The sequence below is a fragment of the Esox lucius genome, chromosome 2 (genome assembly GCF_011004845.1).
Source record: "Esox lucius isolate fEsoLuc1 chromosome 2, fEsoLuc1.pri, whole genome shotgun sequence".
Classification (NCBI taxonomy): domain Eukaryota; kingdom Metazoa; phylum Chordata; class Actinopteri; order Esociformes; family Esocidae; genus Esox; species Esox lucius.
Genome location: NC_047570.1, coordinates 607,110 through 631,106, shown reverse-complemented (window position 1 = coordinate 631,106; position 23,997 = coordinate 607,110). Strand labels below are relative to the sequence as shown.

At 38.1% G+C, this 23,997-nt stretch overlaps 1 protein-coding gene across 6 annotated transcripts in view; it reads left to right on the top strand.

Annotated features, from left to right (window-relative positions):
- Positions 1–23,997, top strand: part of LOC105031116 (protein kinase C-binding protein NELL1) — a 781,285-nt gene that overhangs the window by 547,640 nt on the left and 209,648 nt on the right. For all 6 annotated transcript variants that reach the window (XR_003782803.2, XR_004576720.1, XM_029124715.2 and 3 more), the window contains one exon: positions 6,820–6,942. Coding sequence is in view for 4 of the 6 variants with exons in the window: in XM_029124715.2 (XP_028980548.1) it covers positions 6,820–6,942 (123 nt within the window). In the remaining 2 variants the exon portion in view is untranslated. The remainder of the gene's footprint in view (positions 1–6,819; positions 6,943–23,997) is intronic.

Genomic DNA, 23,997 nt, shown 5'->3' with positions numbered 1-23,997 from the left:
CGATTGAGCCTATTTTGCTTTGGGTGTTGGGCCAACTTCATGCAGGATGTATTTTTCTATGGAATATTATGTAGTTGCTTAACCCAGAAGGTGTTCAGGTTATGTTGCTTTTGAATATTGTTAGATATTTTTTCTAACACATCTATGGAACTTCACTCACTTTTAAAAGTCAGGGTCACCTACGTAATAAAACTGTTCAGCCATGTCCAAACGTTTCTCCCTCAATCAGTACTACTATGCTACTACCCAGCAAGCAACACGCCAGTGGCCCAGAGCCGCTTTTTTTATAGCTCGTCGCAGTCGGGCCGCCGGTGGGCCGCTTTCATGACAATGCCTTCTAACAATACCATGATCAGCGGCTCACCAGCGGCCTGACTGCGGCTAGCCGCTTTTATGCAATAAACCCAGTGGGATGCTTTAATAACAAGTTAAGCATCTGGGTTAAGTGAATGAACCCACACTTACCTATGTAACCATCCTCTACATGGTGGCGTGGAGTACCTCTCTGGTGCCTTGGAGTACTGTGCTTGCTCAATCCTAAAAATAAACAAAAATTGGTGAACAGGTAAATATGGTGAAACCAAGTAAACATTGCAGAAATTACGAGATCAATTCACATACCTGGTGTGGAACTGCTGCCACACAGTCATCCTCCTCCGGGAACAAAACTACAGAAAACGTCATCAGCTGAAAGCAATGTTTAGAAGATAAGTTTTAAAAAATGGCAGCATAAGACACACATAGGCTAGTTAAGAACAATGTGGATACACAGACACCTCTGCATACTGTTACCTCTGTGTATTTTATCTTATTATTTCTCCAATTCTATGCAGTTTTCTTTAATGGCACCTTAGTCATTTGTTTTAGTGCTGTAACCCAAAGGTTTTCAATGTTTGGTCACGTGCTAACATTAACATTAAGTCTATGTGTGGTTGCATGTTAAAATTAAGTCAAATATTTCTCTAATAATGAATGAATGTCATGTCAACACTAAAAAACTTTATTTAAATTATTTAACTGGGCCTACTTGAAATTACTTCTTCTTCCCGATTTCGGATAAGGCCAGAAAAATTATTTAATTAGGTGTATACTTAAAAAAAAAAAAGGAGATCATTAATATTATGAATACTGGTCTCCTTATTTCATTGCATTTGTTTATTTGGTGGTAGTGCAGGATTTTTGCGGGAAATTTGTGTAAATCCTACGATCAGAAATGAATACAAAAAAAGGTTTAACAATTTAATTGTGACTGCGTTTTTTCTTTTTTTAAACAACTGGATGTGATTTTACATAAGGTATTGTACATCACCAGGACATGTCTTTGAAACCGTAATAAATGTAGATTAACGTAAAATTTTCAGCAATTGACAATTTAACATTTACTTCAGTGGAGGCCAAAAGGCGCTATTAACGCATCCATAGTTCGGGGACCGTCGGAAATGTGGAATTCAGATGATTGCATGAGCGAAAATGTTCAAACAGTGAATACCTTTCCCTGCAAATGAGGTGGACAGGTGTACAGACAGTTAATTTTATGAAACAAATATAATCTTTTAGATGTGTTAAAGCTGTTAATTGTTTTTTAATCTGATGTCTCAATATATATATATTTTTTTTCAATTGATTCCAATACAGTTATTTAATTGTTGGCTGACCAACATTGGCCAAAGTAGATCCATTAGAAAACAAAAATCCCACTGATTTCAAGTGAATGTACCCTTTTATGAATCATGTTTTAATATCTCACTGTCCATATGAGCTAGAGATCTACAAACCTATTCTTTTGTTATATTTATACAAATATTTTCCTATTATAGCTTGGCCACTTAATTCACCTGAAGAAGGTATTTTCAATAGATTCCTATCCACATGACACACATCTCTAAAATAACTTGTACTTTTGGTCCCTGTATTACCCCAACAAAAAAAGCATTTCTGTCCAAAAAAACTGGTTTAAATATTTTAACGTCTTACCTCATTTGTGTTCAAAAAGTTTCTCATGTAACAACAAATATCTACTTATGGGCTGGTAGTTATGAACAATAATTTATAAATATAGCCAAACACTTAAAAAGATTAGTTACATGCTACATATGTAATATATGCATGAAATTGAAAATTAAATGAAAGTTCTCTCTAACTTGCTGCGTGGCTTTGTTTTCAGATGAATGTGGGTACCTCAATATTTGTAGAATTTGAAATAATTTTACATAAGGTAATATATGTGTTTGTTTGAAAGAAAAGGACACATATTACAATCTTTTTCCAAAAAATTTGGAATGCTGCCTAAAATGTAAAAAAAAAACAGAATATAATGATGTGCAAATCATTTACTCCTTATTTTTAATTGATAATAGTACAAAGACAACACATCAAATGTTGAAACTGAGAAACTCTATTGTTTTTGGAAAAATATATGCCTATTTAGAATTTGATGCCACACGTTTCAAAAAAGTTGGGACAGGGGAATGTTTATCACTATGTTGCATCTCATCTTCTTTTAACAACACTCTAAGCATTCGGGAACTGAGGAGGCCAATTTCTGTTTTGAAAATAAAATGTTTTCCAATTCTTGCTTGTTATAGGATTTCAGCTGTTCAACTGTTCGGGGTCTCCTTGTCTTATTCTTAGTTTCAATGGGTGACAGGTCTGGATGGCAGGCAGGCCAGTTTTTCACCCGGACTCTTTTACTACAGAGCCATGCTGTTGTATACATATAGAATGTGGTTTGCCATTGTACTGCTGAAATAATCAAGGTCTTCCCTGAAAAAGACATAATCTGGATTGCAGCATTTCTTGCTCCAAATCCTGTATATGTTGTTCAGCATTAATGGTTCCTTCACAGAAGTGCAAGGCACCCATGCCATGTGCACTAATGCACCCCCATACCATCACGGTTGCTGGCTTTTGAACTGTGCGCTGATAACAAACCAGATGGTCGCTCTTCTCTTTAGCCTGGAGGACGCAGCATCCATGATTTCCAAAAATTATTTCCAATTTTGATTCATCCGATCACCGGACAGTTTTCCTCTTCATCTCAGCCCATCTTAAATGAGCATGGGCCAAGAGAAGGTGTTGGCATTTATCGATCTTGTAAATATATAGTTTCTTAGCATGGTACAGTTTTTACTTGCATTTGTGGATACAGTGACAATGGTTTTTGGAAGTGTTCCTGAGCCCATGCAGTGATTTCCACTACAGAAACGTTTCTGTTTTTAATGCAGTGCCACCTGAGGGCCCAAAGATCACGGCTATCCAATGTTGGTTTTCGGCCTTGTCCCTTGCGTACAGAGATTTCTCCAGATTATCTGAGTATTTTAATGGTATTATGTACCGTAGATAATGAGATCCCCAAACTCTTTGCAATTTTACATTGAAAAGCGTTATTCTTAAATTATTGCATTATTTGCCTGTGCAGTACTTCACAGAATGGTGAATCCCTCTCCATCTTTACTTCTGAAAGACTCATCCTCTCTGGGATTCTGTATTTATACCCAATCATGTTACTGACCTGTTGCCAATTAACCAACCTAATTAGTTGTAAGAGGTACCACAATTTTATTTTTTAGCATTACACAACTTTTCCAGTCTTTTGTTTCCCCTGTCCCAGCTTTTTTGAAATGTGTTGCTGGCTTCAATTTCAAAGTGGCCATGTATTTTTCAAGGAATAATAACATTTCTCAGTTTCAACATTTGATATGTTGACTTTGTACTATTTTCTATTGAATGTAAGAATGCACATCATTGCATTCTGTTTATATGTACATGTTATTGTCCCAAACTGTGTTGTAATATTACACGTCTTGGTGTGCAATAATGTACATATTGGTTCATGATGAACAGGCTTTAAAAACATTGGAAACATTTACAGTCAGTGATGAGAACATCCACCATAAGTCTTTACACTCAAATAAAGTAACATTTGGCATGTGGCAAATTGTTTGAACTTAATATATTTGTGTTTGTGGAACACTAGATGCCAAGCAGTTTACCTAAAAATACCTGTTTTTGGGAATACTGTTTTTATTTGACATATTTGTATTTAACTTCAGCTGTCAAGGACTGTTTTACAATAGTTTAGTATCCAATTAACTATCCTATCCAGATTATGTTTAATATTACAACCACTTGTACTTTGATTACTGACGTTCTTGGTCCAGAGAACATATATTAGTATTTCCATATTTTATTGCAATAATTTGTTTAGACTTTTTAATACTGTTGTAATATCCTAATAACAATAATATGAAAGAACACCATATTTCTTCAGGGGTTTCTATATAGCATATGAAGTGCATGATTAATTGGATTCAGATTGGGTGATTGACTTGTGCATCTTGTGAAATATGTTGGAGAAGGGGGGGTTATGTTTCAGGCATTTATTGGCATACTGGAACTTGCTTAGTTGTCTTTACTGATGATGTAACTGCTGAGTTTAGCAATGTAATGAATTCGGAAATGAACTTTTCAGATCAGACAAAAAAAATCCTCTAAACGCATTGGATGGTACATAATGCAGCTAGGACAATGACCCCAACACCCACCCATAGCTACCCAGGAGTTCTTCAGGGCCAACATTTGAAAGGTTCTTGACTTACAGCATCAATAAAGACAAGTGAGCCAGCTCCAGTATAGCCATACATGCCTGAAACATAACACCTCTCCTCCACCATATTTCACAAAATGAACAAGTCAATCAAGTCAAAAAAAGACAGCGGTATGGTAGTTCTTTTTTTTCCTCTTTTCATAATTCTGTTACAAATTAAAATCTATCGTCAGTCTACAATACCTCTCTCCAGAATAATCCAGTCTCTTAAGAACTTTTTAAGTAGTTTTTTATGCTAACTTGTATTTTTGCATCTTGTAGTCCAGTCCCGGTAGTTTGACTAGTGACATTTTCTGCGGTTGGTTGTATGTGACTAATCAAACATTCATATAAAATTTGTGAAATTACACAAAAATGAAAGTGAGTTAGTAAAAAAAATTAAATATTCAGATGAACCTGTAAAAGAAAGGTTAAGGAACCCACCACATTTGTCTGTAGATTTATAGCTCATTGGATAGTGAGAAGTTAAGAAATAGCTTTATAAAAGGGTAGATTATTATAAAATCCTGGAAATTAAACTGATGATTACATTTTAAATTGCAAATTTAACTGATGATCTCTGGACAAGGAAGTGACAAATGTCTAGTTGTAGAGGTACATGTCATTTGGATTATGTACAATTTGGATCTGTATAATAATTGTCATTTGGACCTGTAAAATAATTTCTAAACTCATATTTGTACTTAGAAATTATATAAAGATTTCAGATTTCAAATTTGGTGTAAAAATACAAGTTGGCACAAAAGATGTATCATGGTATAATTATGAAGAAAAATATCTCTAAAGTTTAAGTTCTGCCGATTGCACTTGTAGATGGTCCCATAGCTTCAACTGCGTTCAGTTAAGTTACATCTCATCGATTTTTGTTAACCCGAACGAAATGGAGGATGCCATGTGTTTATACACACACACACACACCACAGTCGTCTTCAAAATAAGTTTTGTTTAAGAGGTACAGTAATGACGAGCAAACTCGAAATAGCAAACATAAAACGCACTGCCCTGGAGAACCGAACGTGGCTGGTATATTCATGTAATTTTCTACAATTATATCTGCATTTATCTGTATTTTTACAAAACTAAAATCATTGTAATATCTTTTGATTGGCCTACAACGCTAATTACCAAAATGACACTGACACACTGAGTAACTCCTTCACAGACCCGGGAAAACAGTGCTGATAGATTGAACTATAATTTCCCCTCATATGGTACAAGAAAACGGCACTGACATCCAATCTGTATATTGACATTTTGCTTAAAGGAAATGTTCGATCCTTGAAGTCAGTTGAAAGCCACAACAACAAGATGCTCTACTTGCTTGAAGTTGCCCCCCTACACAACGCAAAACTTAGGCAAAACAGCCTCAAAAGTTTGTGCTCTGTTTGTGATGATTTGTGCCGTATAAAAGTTTGTTTTTGCTGCTGTCATTTTTTTATATTAAATAATATTTTCTAAATCATTCTGAGAACACTCAGCCCCCAACATGCTCCAAATTCACTCAAAATAGGATCAATGCATTGCATGGGCCAGTCTAACCAATTTACATTTTATAGAAATCTAAATCCTTATTATGCAATGTACATTTAAAAAATGAAATGCACATTCATAAATGCAATCCTTATTGACACCAATGAGCGTAATTGAATGAAATATAGGGAGTTGAAACAATACTTTCAAGTCGCTGTATTTTGCCACAATTAAAGGATGTGCGTTTGGGTGTCCATTACAGGTGTTCTTAAAGCGTGTTTGATGTGTCATTACAGGCGTTCTGGACACATGTTTGATGTGTAATTACAAGCATTCTGAATGCATGTTTGGTGGTATACTTTACGCATGTAAAAAGCGCATGAAAAACGGCCATAACAAGCGTTTTCTTCACCAGAAAATGCACTATAGACGTTTTCAGTGGCAATATTAAAATTTTCAACGCCTGTTTAGAGGAAAAACAGGCTTAAATACAGCTTGTAAATGACACCCAAACACTCATTTTCAAAGGCATAAAAGCAAAACGCCCGTTCAGAATAAGACGAAGTGAACCCCTTGGGCGTTTCATAGCATACGCTGTGGTATAGACTTTAGGTCGTATAAATAACTTATTAAAGTCCCTTTTCACCTGCCATACACTTGAACGGCTGAGCTGTCTACGCACACTCTCTCTGTCTCTCACACACACACACACAAAGACTGACCCTTCTGTTTCCGTCTTTCAGAACATGACCAGTGTGCCAATGGGCAGAGCTCCTGTGATGACAGTGCCATCTGCACTAATACAATCAGAGGCCACCTGTGCACCTGTAAACCTGGCTACGTGGGGAACGGCACAATCTGCAGAGGTAAGACCTTTCACTCCTCTTTACCCTCTTTACCTTTGCGTTCAAATATTTTTATTGAATACACAATTGCTTTACGAAAACCCTGACACTTTAACCCTTTACCCTAAGTCTTCACTAAGGTCTGTCAGGTTGCATTTAAAATGTATCATATTTCATCAACCAAAAAAGGAGCTAAGATTTTGTTATCCATCCATTGATTTTGGAATGATTATGCTCCCTTGATTATGTAGCTTTTGTTTTAGATAGCTGTTGGCTAGATGGATGGAGTGAGCAACTATGTAGGTCCATAATCACTTTCATGTGAGTTTTCACTTGTTGAATGGATGGTTACCTGCATACCATTTTTTTCCTCAGCCCCTTATTCCCTTATCTCATCACAGCAAATTCTAATTGGTTCTGCAGAGGCGATTGAGACGTGTCCCTCTGATGTCGCCCAGCCATTCTGTTTATTATTACAATGCTTGTTCAACCAGAAGTATTTTACCAAAACCTATTCACTTTACCCTTTGACCATGGCTGAGCTTACAGGTGCCCTGACCCACAACAAGGAGTCACCAGAGAGACAAGTCTAGGCAGCCTAATCTGACATTAACCCTACCCATCCTAGTGCCTACTTAGGATGGGTAGTGTGTCTCTCACCCACTCCTGTTTTTTTTAATTTCACTTTCCAATCAGAATAAATATGTATATATATATATATCGATTTATTTTACATTAAGGTCTAAACACAGCTAAATATTTAGAGCAAACATACAATCTAAATATATCCCTTTGCATTTCTCTCACCCTCTCCCCTTGTTTGTCTCCCCCTTTACCTTCCTTCTCACCAGCTGTCAAGGTAAAGATTAGCCTCCTCGTGACCCTCCTTCCCTAGTCAACCCCCCTTTCCCTACCAATTTGTATCTCCTCACCCGTGGCACCAGCTGCTAGAAAGATGATGAGAATTGATTTTGGAGGAAATCGTCACTCCTCAGGAGCTATTTTCCACACTCCCACACCAACTCTCCCTTATGTGTTCAGGGTATTCAAAAGACCACAGTGAATGGTGGTTGCAGCAGTGCAACGGTCATTTGTAGTTCAGAAGACAGGAAGTAAACCAGTTATTAACAGTCAATAACTGCATGTAGTCCTAATAATTTTGTCAGGCCCACTCTGGGGAGACTCATTAGGAGACAGCCAGACTGATAGAGGATAGTGCCGGGCCACTTCTTCCCCACAGGGACCCATGCCTACTGTGGAACAAGCCCTGGGCCCTGTGGTACAAGCCCAGGGCTCAAGTTGATGTAGAGCCGAAATTGCACAGCTTAGTGCATTCATGTTTTTTTATAGACTGTCCACCACCAGTCTCTGCCAAGGAAAACATTGCCACTGTGCTCTCATCAGTGTCCTTTACAACTTTTTTCCTAACACTTCTCTCCTCATTTCAATGGTCTTGTTCTGTCTCTCAGGAAAAGAAATGCAAACATTCTCCATTTCCTCTCATCGCTCGCTCTATTGCTCTAGTTCTGTCTCGCTGTCTGTCCCCTGTGTCGACAAATTAGTTTATAATTAGAGCTGCAGAAATGGCCGAACTCTGTTTATTTGGTAGTCTGACAGGCACGTGAATGTGAGTGTTTGTGCGCATGCATGAATCACTGCTTTTATCTCAACACCACCTCCCCTTTAATAGAGAGGCATTAGAATGGAAGGCAGGTAGAAAGGAGGTCTAGGAAGAGATCAATGCAATTTGCGAAGTGCCTTCCAGACAATTTCTGAGGTGGATTGTCTCCAACCCCACCAACACCAGGCGCATGGCAGCCTCTGGAAAAAAGCGAAAAAAGAGCCTTCAGACAAATTTACTGCCATCTCCACATTTTTCATTCTGGAAGTCATAGGTAATATGCAAATGATCCAACTGGGGGAATATGGTTTGTTGCTGCAGAATAAATGCATCAAACAATGACTTGAATATGGAATGCCCTCCCATGAGCTCAGCAAACGTGTTCCAACCTCAGTATCCCATTAACTGATCAAATCTGGGTTTATATTTACACTAAACCATGTGAAATATGTTTCAAATGGCACTGTGTTGTACATAATGATATTATCACAACATTTTAATTAATTCCACCGCCAATTTGTATTCTGAGTTGGTAGATTTATTCCCCATTTTCTCTATTGCCTTCGGGAGATTATTAATGTGTGATGGCATCCAACCATATATCTTTACTGAACTTAGATATGAAGAGATTAGTCAGAGAACTGGGCCAGGTCCCCAGTCTTTGCTTTAGTCTGCATAGCACATGTGAAATGGTTTGCTAGTTAACGTTGTAATAGTAACATTATTTTTATTATTTTCCTTTCAACAGTGTGCTTGTAGCTTCCTATTTTTGTTCTGCAAGAGCCACAGCTTTTATTTCATGACTTTATGCTTATTCATGTATGTTTTAAGTGGGTTCCTGGATCAAGCCCAGAATTGAACAGAGACAGATCCTAATGTAGACATTGTAAGCAGGCTAATTCTATTGTAGACATAGTTTGCTGTAAGGCTTGTAGCTAGCACAGTGTCCCTGTGAATGTTTGTAAAGATAGAAATGTATTAACTCTTGGCATAAAATGGTAGCAAACCCATCCAGCCAGGGTGATAACACCAGATTAACGTTATACAACAATCTTTAAAAATGCTGAAAGTTTCAGACTGTACATAGTACTGTACATTTTGTCCTTTTAGCCTCTCCTAAACCTTACCCTCAACACTACGAAGTAATACGTTACCCTAACACTGTGACTAAATCGTCCAGAAATGTCATGTGCACATTTATTTTCTCTATCTCCACCAGATGCAACCATAACATGCAGTTAGAATACCAAAAACAAATATAAACAAATATTTACTTTGAGGGACAGGTAGAAACATGCACAAGACATTCATTGATATTTTACCTGAAACTATATATTGAATTGTAGTTTCATACTCAATGCAAATAGTCCTGGGAGTCATTACAAAATGATTTATGTCTTCCACTCTGAGGCCAATCAACAGTTGAAAGGAATAACAAACTTGTTATAAAAGATTATATTTTGAATCCCTCCTTGTTAATTTTTAAATGACCTGCATGATTTTAAATGCTTGTTCAGACCAAGGAAAAGAAGGGAGGTGGGACTTGCATGGCGAAGAGCAGTAACCCCAACTCCAAAAACGTATATTTGTGTGCCTGGCAATGCGTATGCTTCTTGACACTGTTCAGTTAAAATTATTGAACATCCTGAAGTACAGTTATTTTGAAATGCTTATGCACACAATGTGTCCAATTTGGTATACGTGTAACCCTAACCTTAACCCCCAGCCTTAATAACTAACACTAACTACAATATCTTGACCTAATCACAACCCATGTTTGTTCAGAGGCCATGTATAACATGCGTGTTCATGCTTCACTCAACCCAAGAAGCGGAAATAGCACAGGGGCGATGGGGCATAGGCAGCAGCAATGGGATTCACTTTCCACCGCATATTTATTTTTTTACAATTATAAACCAAAGACTAAATATTATTTATACTATGTCAAAATGTGTATGCAATATCATAAGCTATACTGTTTGGTTTCAGTAGATCCTGGTATTGATCTGAGCTGTTATTACTGCATATTGTATGAAGTATTATATAAAGAAATCTAGAGTCTTTCTTTGTACCCCCTTGTGGGGCCCATTGGCCTGGTACGTGCACCTGTGCTGCTAGTGGGGCGGGACCATGATCTTCAAATTCATTATACATTTATTTAGTAATTTGATTAAAAATACTTTTGGTAAATACTTTTGGTTACATCATATTGTACCAAAACAGCATAAAACAATTCTTGTCTTCTTTCTTTTTTCAATAAAATTATGACCGGGGCTGTTTTAATATTTGATTGACATGTAGTCTAGCCTATCAGTTGGCAAGCTGTATGTCTGGTTTTGACTATAGTAACTAGCTAACTAACTATAGTTAAGTTTTATTTGTAAAACAGTGGATAGAAAATACATATCACGCGACCTGAAACGTAAGGAACGAAGGAAGTGTAATTGTATTACGACTTTTTTTACTTACGATTCTACATAGAATATATGAAACCATCCCCATCAGCATTGCCAGTGCTGAGCAACGTTTCAGCTGCTTGCAACCCATGAAGAGCTATTTACGTGCATGCATAGATGAGGCCTAACTATCCAACCTCACTTTGCTTTGTTTAGCATGACATTGACAAAGCCAATTAAATAAGAAAAAAAGTTTATATTATTACAGGACCTCTTGATCATGACCTCTCAGCATGTATTGCAGATCGTGTTGCCTATGTTTTGTATTGCGTTTAAACTGTTTCTTATGCTGTGCCTGTTTTGCAGTGGTAGACTGCTTTGTCTATGAATCTAGGCCTATTTGTGTGCTTAACAGATGCTTTAGGCACTTCTGGCGATAAATGGTTAATGAATGTTGCTATCCATGGTTTTGACTAACTGGGGAGCTTTAATACACTGCGCTTATATTGGTGTGTGTTGTGTTGTCCTTTGTGGAGTGAGCTTAATATTTTTCAAATATTTATCGTTTGAGACAGAAGTTTTAAGAGGATGATTTAATAAAAAATAAAAAATTAACATATATATATACACTCACCTAAAGGATTATTGGGAACACCTGTTCAATTTCTCATTAATGCAATTATCTAATCAACCAATCACATGGCAGTTGCTTCAATGCATTTAGGGGTGAGGTCGTGGTCAAGACAATCTCCTGAACTCCAAACTGAATGTCAGAATGGGAAAGAAAGTCAATTTTGAGCGTGGCATGGTTGTTGGTGCCAGACGGGCCAGTCTGAGTATTTCACAATCTGCTCAGTTACTGGGATTTTCACGCACAACCATTTCTAGGGTTTACAAAGAATGGTGTGAAAAGGGAAAAACATCCAGTATGCAGCAGTCCTGTGGGCGAAAATGCTTTGTTGGTGCTAGAGGTCAGAGGAGAATGGGCCGACTGATTCAAGCGGATAGAAGAGCAACTTTGACTGAAATAACCACTCGTTACAACCGAGGTATGCAGCAAAGCATTTGTGAAGCCACAACACGCACAACCTTGAGGTGGATGGGCTACAACAGCAGAAGACCCCACCGGGTACCACTCATCTCCACTACAAACAGGAAAAAGAAGCTACAATTTGCACGAGCTCACCAAAATTGGACAGTTGAAGACTGGAAGAATGTTGCCTGGTCTGATGAGTCTCGATTTCTGATGAGTCATTCAGTTGGTAGAGTCAGAATTTGCCGTAAACAGAATGAGAACATGGATCCATCATGCCTTGTTACCACTGTGCAGGCTGCTGGTGGTGGTGTAATGGTGTGGGGGATGTTTTCTTGGCACACTAGGCCCCATAGTGCCAATTGGGCATAGTTTAAATGCCACGGCCTACCTGAGCATTGTTTCTGAGCATGTCCATCCCTTTATGACCACCATGTACCCATCCTCTGATGGCTACTTCCAGCAGGATAATGCATCATGTCACAAAGCTCGAATCATTTCAAATTGGTTTCTTGAACATGACAATGAGTTCACTGTACTGAAATGGCCCCCACAGTCACCAGATCTCAACCCAATAGAGCATCTTTGGGATGTGGTGGAATGGGAGCTTCGTGCCCTGGATGTGCATCCCACAAATCTCCATCAACTGCAAGATGCTAACCTATCAATATGGGCCAACATTTCTAAAGAATGCTTTCAGCACCTTGTTGAATCAATGCCACGTAGAATTAAGGCAGTTCTGAAGGCGAAAGGGGGTCAAACACAGTATTAGTATGGTGTTCCTGATAATCATTTAGGTGAGTGTACAGCCTAATAGTTAATAGTTAGCTTACTTTATAAAAACTGAAAATGAGAAGTTGCACTTTCCAGATGACCATGTATTCATCAATGGCATTGTTTAACAGTAGATAACTTTTTTAAACTGTCTTACAAAAAATGTTGGTCACTGGTCAGGTTATGTAACCAAAAAAAAATAATACACCTAACACTATTAATATACTCTTTAAAAACAATGCCCTGCAAACAATTTATAATTTTGACCAACACTCTTATTTTCCTGAATTAAAACATTTACACTGATTTATTTAAGCTTACATTGGAAATATTTTTAGGAAATAAAATATGTTGCATTCTGTTAGAAAGCAATGCAGAAAACATGTCTGTATTGGAGGGTGGAAAGTAATAGGCAATTACTCAGAAAGAACCATCTTTAAACATGAGTGGCCCAGCTACAGTACAATATGGAAAAAGATTACGTGGTCAGATGAGAACAAGATTTTTATTTGCCAAAATTGGCACAAACTTAAAACTATGATTTGTGAACAACAGGGATGGATATTCATGGCCATGGCTGTTGATGTCCTTGTGTGTCGCCGTAATACCATCTCAAAAAATGTATTAAATTTGTCCAAAGTGGCTATGTATTTGGATTTGATGTAAAAATAAAAAGTCAAGTATGCCTATACATTTTTTTTTAAAGGTATTACTTTAGCTTCCTAACTTGACTCCCAACTTCTTCAAATTTTATTAAACAATGTGCACAGTGGGAGTCACAGGCTTCGCACCTTTGCTTACAGTTTTGTAGAACATCAGCAGATTGCCCGATGGGAGGCAATTTGTGCCTGAAAATACTGTTAGCTATGTCATAGATTTCATGTTTCTTGGCTATTTCTATTGATTAAATCACATCCTTCAAGGTTTTTCAATGTTGGTTTGAGTTGAAGATGCAAGCTTGCGAAGAAATGCAATTTTAGCTAGCAAGTATTTTTTCAAGTAGTACTGTACTATAGATCTTTTACCACAGAAAAATGTGTGTCTTGAGAATAAATGATTTGTTACTATATAGTAAAACATTTATTATTTGAAAAAAGATTATATAGCATACTCATGAGTTGCTGTAATCAGCCGTTTTCAGATACAATAGTCATTTATAAATTTAACAATGTCTACACTGTATTTCTGATCAATTTGATGTTATTTAAAAAACAAGGAGATTTCTAAGCGATCCCAAACCTTTGAACAATAGTGTACACCGTTTCCAAAATATATAGTGAAACTCTGTTTCCAAAAAAGTTCTAAAATTCAAATAAAACAGTGTGCAGTGATGTGCAAATCATTAATCTCTGTGTTTAATTGAAATAAGTATAACGACAACGTTAAATGTTGAAACTGAGAAATGTTATTGTTTTTGGAAAAATAAATGCCCATTTCGAATTTGATGCCAGCAACATGTTTAAAGATATTTGGGACAGGGGCATGTTAACCACTATGTTGCATCACCTGTTCTTTTAACAATACGCTGTAAGCACTTGACAATTGTTAAGACCAAGTACTGTAGTTTTGAGAGTGAAATGTTTTCCCGTTCTTGCTTGATATAGGATTTCAGCTTCCCAACATTTTGGGGTCTCCTTCGTCATATATTTTATTTCATAATGTAACATGTTTTCAATGGGTGACTGGTCTGGACTGCCAGCAGGCCAGTTTAGCACCCAGACACTTTTACTACAGAGCCATGCTGTTGTAAAATGTGCAGAATGGGGTTTGGCATTGCAGGGCCGGCACCAGGATGACATGACTGAGGGTGCATTTTGTATAAATGAGGGGCATGTCTAATCATTGCGCACCCACCCCGGCATATATGCATGTAAAGCCAACCGAAATGCTCCTACAAATTGGATTGGCTTCATGAGTACTTCTTACAGTCAAGCTTCTCCAACAACAGCTCAACAGGGTTGAGATCCGGTGCTTGTGCTGTCCACTCCAGTATCGACAGAGTACTAACTGACTCCCCTAAATATTTCTTGCATAGTTTAAAGCTTTGCTTTGGGTCATTGTCTTGTTGTAAGAGGAAATTGTCTCCAATCAAGTGCCATCTCTGGGTATGGCATGACATTGCAAAATGGTGTGATAGCCATCCTTCTTCACAAACCCTTTTTAATCTGTACAAATCTCCCACTTTAGCACCACCAAAGCACCCTCAGACCATCACATTGCCTCCAGCAAATTTTCATTTGGTGTGCATGTCACAAATGTTCTTTGTGATCTGAACACCTCAAACTTAGATTTGTCTGCAGTGTCTGTGTTATGTTGCCCATCTTAATCCTTTCTCTTTCTTGGCCAATCTGAGACATGGCATTTTCTTTGCAACTCTATGTAGAGGGCCAGCATCCTGGAGTCGCCTATTCACTGTTGACATTGAGTCTGGTGTTTTGTAGCTAATTAATGAAGCTGACAGTTGAGGACTTCTGAGGCAATCTCGGAACGGTCTTTTAAACAAACATTAACCAATCTGATGGTCTATATGATGAACAAGCGATCCCAATCAACAATGATGTATGAAAGATAATGGTTTGTACAAACCTGGTAACAGTTTATAATAAGGTACTATCTATGAATATGGATTATTCATAGATAGACACAAAGGGAATCAGATAACATAATTACATGCCCAAATTATTTTTATTTACCAATGGTGATCTCCAACCAGAGTGAGTATGATTATTTGATAAATTACACTATGCATTCAAACATGCTAAAAACATTTTTAATTACAAACTGATGATAGTTTTAAAAAAAAGTATTCTAAATACATTTGCAAGACATCAAACAACTTTCACAGTAAAGGTAACACTGGTTATGTGACTACATAATATATAAAATGTAAATGTAAAAATAATTGCCAAGCACACTGTCAACCGTCATACTGTGAACCATCATAAAACAAAAAATCATTTTATACAAAAGTATAATGAAATAGGTCAATGACCAAAGTTATTTTTGCTGCTGTTCTGAACCACAAACTAATCTCAGGCAACAGTTAGCTGAAAGAAAAACCCAAAAGGGTCAGCCTAGACTTTTTACATTTGAATTTCCTCATTTTATGAAAGGTAATCCTCAGTCCTCTGACCTTTCTACTGCAAACTGATGTGGGATTGGTTGAGTGCTCAAGAAGTTGTCATTTTGTTATTAGACTAGTGGAAGAGTTTCCTCCCTTTCCCGATAGTACATTTTCATCAAGGATACTTATGTGTGTCCTAATATGGAATGTTTAGAAATTTGCCACACCCACTTTGAGAAACATATGTTTTTATTAATAAAATGTTTTGAACAGCTAACACATTTTTGGGGTGAATATTTTTCCACATTTGTCTTAGGATTCACATTGATAAACATAATTTGCTTGATAACGAGCTAGTGGAGAACACCATTTAAACAACATGAACATCAATCTATTTGCCTATTCTCTCCAGTTACCTTTCAACTTTTTCAAAATAGGTCACAGGGCACAAAGAACAGAGATAAAATAATTAGCAAAACCAAATCACAAAAAGCCATTGTGCTACATTTAGATTTAGTTATGTAGTTGACTAACTGAAGAACTTGAGATTTCTGCCATTCTGTACTGCCATTCCCCATTACAACTGAATGTATGTGCACTTATGTTGTCAGGACATGCACTGTGAAGGTATTCTGTATAAAATATACCTGGGAGATTATGAGGAATTAATCAGAATATAGATCGGAAGAAAAGTAAAAACACCCACCAAAAGAAAAACATTTTTACTTTTTCAATTTTTTCATGGACATGCTGAAACTAATATATTAATATTTAGTGATAGAAACACATCATATGGTTTTCCAAATACATCACCATTATCAGAAAATAATTCAGGACTGATAGATATAGGAGTTAGACCTTGGAAGATGTTTTATTAAGTGGTGTCAAGAGCCATTTCCAAGTGTCCCTCAACCTCAAGTCAGTAAATTACATCATTCCACTGTTTGATGTATAATCTGTAATGTTTTAATACTATTTGTTTTTGTATAGAAAAACAATTTCTACAATAAAAACACAAACATTCGGGTCCCATTGGCTATCCAGGGGACCTTCGACCTTGGTTAGAATTGCACAATGATGTTCCATAGAGAGGCTTTCCCCTGCCTAGGAAATCTGCATACCATGGAAAGGCAAATATAATTGGCTATACACGTCAATCCAACCCACTGGGAACGGATTCATGAGCAAACAGAGTACACACTCACTCTGCGGACATTTAATGTTTTATCAGTCGTGCATGATTGGATAACATTGCCAATAGGCTGGTTAAGGTCCTAAGAACCAAACAATTAATTTGGTATCAAACTTGAGGTTTTATCTCAAGCACGGAACAAACCAGAGCTTACCTTGTAAGAGGAACGGTATTAAACGAAAATATATTTTCCAATAAAGATGTTGCCTCTTAAATGTCTGCATCGATAAAGGTAGGCCACAGGCAGTCAAAATATATGTCCTTATGATCAGTGAAGTATCTGGCTTCATTGTGAATCAAACATTTGACTCGTTGGAAAGCTCAATTGTTCAGCACTGGCACTGGTTGCAGCCATCTTGTGGTCACCCCCTGGGTGGGTCATAAACCTTTTTATGCCCATATAAGGTAGTAAGACCTAGACCAGAGATTTTGTGCTCTGCCAGAAACGGGAGATTTGCAGCGTTTAGATACTACCATGGAAAAAAGGATAAGTGAAAACGTTCGGAAGTTTTAATCAATTTAATAAATACCTTGGATGTAACTATCCCATATATGGGGTAGTTACATCCAAGAGGTTCTAGCAGATGCGTTTATCCAGAGTTCTATTTGCAAGCATGCACACACACACACACACACAACTGGTTGTTATGCTCTTATATATAAGAATAATGCTACATTATTTGTCCCCACATTACAAAAGATGAAAATCCACAAGGTAGTAGCAACTCATTAGGGTGAGTCAGACACCTGTATGCTAATTGTGGTTCATAGCGGGATCAATAATTTCCTCCAACTGCTTAGAATCCAACTGACTTACTGGTTGAGTGAGAAGTATGATGAACAGCAGTACAGCTTTGACTGGATATGCTTTGGTGGGCAAGTCCCTATCTTTAACTTTCCTCAGTCCATTTTTGGCATCTGTTGTTGTGAAGCAAGGCCATACTTACGATATGTATATAAAAAAAATTGGGGAAAAAAAAAGAGGGGATAATCATAATAAAAAGATTACAGAAGCGTAAACTTGCTGACGTGATTTTGTACTGTCCGGTGTAATTCGTTTCTCACAACGGTGTCGTGGTGGTGTGTGATGAATAAAAATAGCCAAACGCATGGAGGTGGTAAATGTAGCTTTGTATTATACTTTTTAAATGGCACACAATAAACAAAAGCGCACAAGCGCAAAACAAGCGTGCATAAGTTTTCTCCAGGACAACACCAAACATAGAACAATACCTCACAAAGACGCCCAGAAACGAATATAGGCAACCTAATGAGGGAATGGACACCAGGTGTGTGCAATAACAAGACATGACAGTGCCGTGGGAGGAGGAGCGGCGTGACTAGAAGGCCGGTGATGACGCACGCCGAACATCACGCCAGGGGGGAGGGCGTTCATCTCCCACACGAGTCCTCGTTACATAGTTTTTGTTTTGTTCTGTTCCTCTCATCTATGCTCATCTTTATTTTTCTAATCTGTTCTTTATGTGCTATGCATTCTTTGTGAAACTTTTCCCATCCACTGTGGAACATATTTTTGGCTCCATTGCACATTCCAGGCTCCTCCGACCGACAGCTACCTATCTAGCTACTGCTAGCAGCTAGTTCCATTGTTTATGAGACGGCTAGCAGGACAAAACCGTCCTGCCTATGCAGCATACCACCATCTCAGCGCATACTGGATTTCTTCATTGCACTACCGACTGTCTTCTTGGGTTTATGGTCACTCTCACAATTTACCGGAACCTCACAACTTAATTGCAGCAATCTGCTTTTTTATATACATCCCTGGACTCTCTAACAGCCAACCAGCTAACTATACACCTCTAACGGTTGCTTCCTTCGTACGTCCAGGCGGATAGTATAGCATATACCCTGGATAACGTGCCTAGTCTACGTAGCGCTTCACTGACTCAGCGGTTACTGGTTTTTCTTTTCTACACCATCTGACTTTTCTGGACTACTGTGATCCATACCATCACTGGAACACCACAATCAGCTAGCTGTAACCTATTTGATGACTGTGGTTAAGTACCACTATTGTGCAGGTAGCACCATTTAGCTTTGACCAAGGCCAACTTTCTGTCTGGTGCCGACGCAGCGCGCTAACTCCTCAGAGTTCTTACTGCTAGGAGACTTAAACTGGGATATGCTTAACACCCCAGCCACTCTTCTTTCCAAGCTTGATGCACTTAACCTTACACAAATTATAAAGTAACCTACTATGTACAATCTTTATTCTGTAAACAAGGGCATCCTCATAGATGTCATCCTGACCAACTTTCCCTTTAAATACACCTCCGCTGTCTTCAACCAGGATCTCAGCGATCACTGCCTGATTGCCTGCATCTGTAATGGGTCAAACGACCACCCCTCATTTCTGTCCACTTCAGTGAACAGTCTTTTTTAAATAACCTGAACCTGATAACTTGGGAGTATATTAACCTTATTCCGACAGTATAAGATGCCTGTTTTTTTTCCAATAGTGACTTTCTCTCTGTCCTAAATCAGCATGCCCCTTTTAAAAAGATTAGAACCAAGACCAGCATAAAAACATCCTGTGGCGTACTGCATTAGCCTCAAACAACCCCCATAACATGCAACTCTTTAAAGAAGCTAGGAACTGGTATACTCAGTAGGCCAAACAGAAATTTGCATCATTTAGCACCAACTCTAAAATGTTCTGGGACACTGTAAAATCTGTGGAGAACAAGAGTACCTCCTCCCAACCGCCCATTGCTCTACAATTAGGAAACTATCACTACCGATAAGTTTACGATACTAGAGAACTTCAATAAGCACTACACTGAAGCTGGTCATGCTTTCCACCTGGCTACCCGACCCCCAGCCAACTGCTCTACAACCCCCATAGTTAAGTAAACATGCCCCCCGAGCTTCTCCTTCACCCCAATCCAGACAGCTGATGTCTTGGAAGAGTTGTAAATTCTGGATCCGTACAAATCATCACCAGCCTTTTATCTCTCATCATCAGAAATCCCTAGAGATTGGAAAGCCGCTGCGGTCATTCCCCTCTTCAAAGGGGGTGATACCCTTGATCTAAACTGTTACAGACCTATAACCATCTGTCTTTCAAAATTTCCAAAAAGCCTGGTAAACAAACAGATTACCAACCATCTTCGAATCCCACTGTACCCTTTATGCTATGCAATCTGGCTTCTGTGCTGGTCATGGCTGCTCCACGGCCACACTCTAGGTCTTAAATGACATCATAGCCGCCACTGATAAAAACACTACTGTGCATCCGTCTACATTGATCTGTCCAAGGCTTTTCACTCTGTCAATCATTGCATTCTTATCGGCAGACTCAACAGCCTTGGTTTCTCAGATGTCTGCCTCGCCTTGTTCACTAATAATTTTTCTGATAGGGTCCAACTTGTTAAATCGGGGAGCCTGCAGTCTGGACCACTGGCTGTTTCTATGGGGGTGCCACAGGGTTCGATTCTAGGGCTGACTCTGTTCTCTCCGTATATCAATGATGTTGCTCTTGCCGCTGGGGTCTCCCAGATCCACCTCTATGAGATGACACCATTCTGTACGCATCTGGCCCTTGGATACTGTGCTATCAAACACCCAGAAGAGTTTGATGCCATTCAGCACTCTTTCCGGAACCTTCAACTACACCTAAACTCTGGAAACATACAAATACAAATACTTAGGTGTCTGGTTAGACAGCAGAGATGGGGACAAGTCACACATGGTCAAGTCCAAGCAAGTCTCAAGTCTTAACCATCAAGTCTCGAGTCAAGTCTCAAGTCACAGTTCAGATAAATCAAGCAAGTCAAGTCAAGTAAAGGGTTCACCCTAAGCAAGTCAAGTCGAGTCCTTATAAGTTTCAAGTCAAGTCAAGTCTCAGTACTAAAGAGATGAACACACACACTGTCCTCTGTTTCTGATGTGCGCTTGGTGCGAAGCTCCATTTCAAATTCAAATATTTTTATCCTCCGAGGGATCTAACACAAACCCCTAACCCTAACCCTAACCAGCCTGAAGGGGTTGTATTCGCTATAACAACCGCCTCGCTATACCTTATCCCGCTTATTACATGGCTACCTACCAAATAAATCAAAAAATTTGATCAAAATATAGATTTCAAAAGGAATTTATTGATTTAAAAACGATTGTATTGCTTCCTCTAAATAAAATAGTCCGTTCCGTCTCTGGTTAGAATCCTGCTGCGTCCATAGCAACGCGCTGTTTTTCATGGCAACGGTCTTATCAAGAAATAACACGCATTCTGCACTGGAATTCAGCCAATACATGTAATAAGGGCTAATAATAACAACCTTATAAACTAATTATTGGAACTGAAAAACTGCCTAATATGTAATTACGCTGTAATTATTCTTGTCTGTATGAGTAAAAAAAAAAAAACTCTTCGAAATGTTTAGGTGCTAGTAATCACATCGGCGCCTCCATGTTAGCCTTTCATGCAGTAAAGTTAACTGTTATGGTGTAAGCACAATGCTTTTTAGTTTCCACACGCAGTCCACAAACACTTGAAAATGCGCACATTTAATACAGACATTATAGCCTACGTGTAATAATATACAAGCCCGCTCATTTTAAGATGCCCATCAACATTAAAATTCAGGCTATGCCACTGTTATAGCCAAATTCCCTTACATCTATTTACCAGATGTATTCTGTAATGATACACATTTCTAACAAGAAAAAAAATAAAATAATATGCAACCAAGGCCAAATTATGACAAACAAAAGATGAATCCATTACTTAATCGTTATAGATCTTAGTGAAACTAAATATAAAGATATTATTTTCTTACCTTTCCTTGTGGTTCTTAAAATGACGAATGAAATTTGACGTTGTTGCATATTTTGCATCTGGCAAATATTTTTTTATTCACACGGTCCAGTTCAAAGTCCTTGTATCCAAACGATACTATTTGTGGAGCTCGACTAACGTTACTGTCTGCCATGTTTGGCGCGGTTTGAATTGTGCAGCGTTAAAGGCACATACGCTGATTAGTGGTGCTGATGTCACAACATTTGAAATAATTGTATTGCTGTTTGTTTATTATAAGTTCAAGTCATTTTCGAGTCTTCCACTTCAAGTCAAGTCAAGTCTCAAGTAACTTATTCTCAAGTCAAAGTCAAGTCAAGTCATTTTCATACTTTAATCATGCAAGTCACAAGTCCTGAAAATTGTGACTCGAGTCAGACTTGAGTCAAGTCATGTGACTGGAGTCCCCCACCTCTGTTAGACAGTTCTCTCTCTTTTCAGCTCCACATAAACCACTTCCAATCTAAAATTAAGTGTAGGCTCTGCTTCCTATTCCACAACAGGGCCTCTTTCACTCACGCTGCCAAATTTGCGATGGTGAAAATGACTATCGTACCAATTCTAGATTTCAGTGATGTCATCCACAGAACTGCCTCAAACTCTCTCCTTAAAAAACTGGATGCGGTCTACCACATTGCCATACGTTCCGTTACTAGAGCCCCATACAACACCCACCACTGCAACCTCTACGCTTTAGTTGGCTGGCCCTCATTTCATATTCGACACTTAACTCACTGGTACCAACTCATTTATAAGTCCTTGCTAGGCAAAGTCCCGAGGTATCTAAGCTCATTAATCACCATAGCTCTACCTACACACAGCCTGCACTCAAGGAAATACATCTCTCTGGTCACCCCAAAAGCCCACACTCAGCTGCCAACGACTGGAACGATTTACAAAAACCCTCAAACTTGAAACTCTCCTTCCCCTCACTGCCTTCAAAATACATCTGTCTGAGCTATTATCCGATCACTGTAAGTACTAACTCTATTCCATCATTCCTGCAATGTTTTGCACACCATTACTCTGTTTTCTCTGTACCTGCACTGCTGTCATATTTGTTTTATGCCCTTTTGCGCAATTCCATTTACTCAGGTATGCTCAAATACTCAAGTGTTATCCCCCCTACCATTATTGGTATAGATTGTCTCTTTATTGTATTTTTTTATGTTTATACTTTATGTATCCAACGTAACTGTATGTTGTCCAGCACGTTTTATGCTTTATCTTGGCCAGGTCGGCGTTCCAAATAAGAATTTGTACTCAATTGGCTTACTTTACCTGGTTAAAGGTTAAATAAAATTAAATGTAAAAAAAAAATATGCGTCATTTCTGCAGGTGCTAGCATACATTTTATGAAAAGGGGATACTATATGGTCCACTACAGGCAACATGGTTTACTTGCTGCATACTTTGGCGTTGGGAATGGAGATCAAGTTTGAGCCACCAAATCCAGCTCTAATGGTTGTGTGTTGGTTTTTGTTTTATTTCCCACACTTTAAATGGGTAATCCATCCAAAAACCACACAAATGGATAGACAAGGTCACCAAGACCATTCATTGTCTGATTTAAATCATTTTTAAAGTGTTACATTGCTGTAATGTAAATGTGACCTTATTTGAGACTCAATTTGCAACCCAATATGTCTGTCACAATAAAAATGTAATAGACTACTATTTTAATGATAATTTGCCTTGGAACTAACATGTAAATACCCTGAATTAAACAATATATCTGTGTCAATAACAAATACAATAATAGGTGATAACTGCAATCCAAATGTGAAAAGTCCCAATACGGTCTATCGGGACTTTTTATATATTTATTTGTAACATGTTGGAGAGGTTCTGTATGTACATGTAAGTTCCTAAATATATAATGTGGATATTGGCCACATAAAAGGGAACAAATGTCTTTGCGAATGTCATTGTACCTTGAAAACGTATATGTATCTCCGGAAAAAATTAAGAGACCACTGCACCTATTTCTTTCCTTTCCAAAAAAGTTGAAAAGGAAGGTTTTGAGTGAGGAAAAGAAGTGTTCAATTTGCAGTGGTCTCTTTATTTTAACCCTTCTGTTCCTTACTCAAAACCTTCCTTTTCAACTTTTTTGGAAAGGAAAGAAAAAGTTGCAGTGGTCTCTTAATTTTTTCCAGAGCTGTATGTACTTTAAAGGG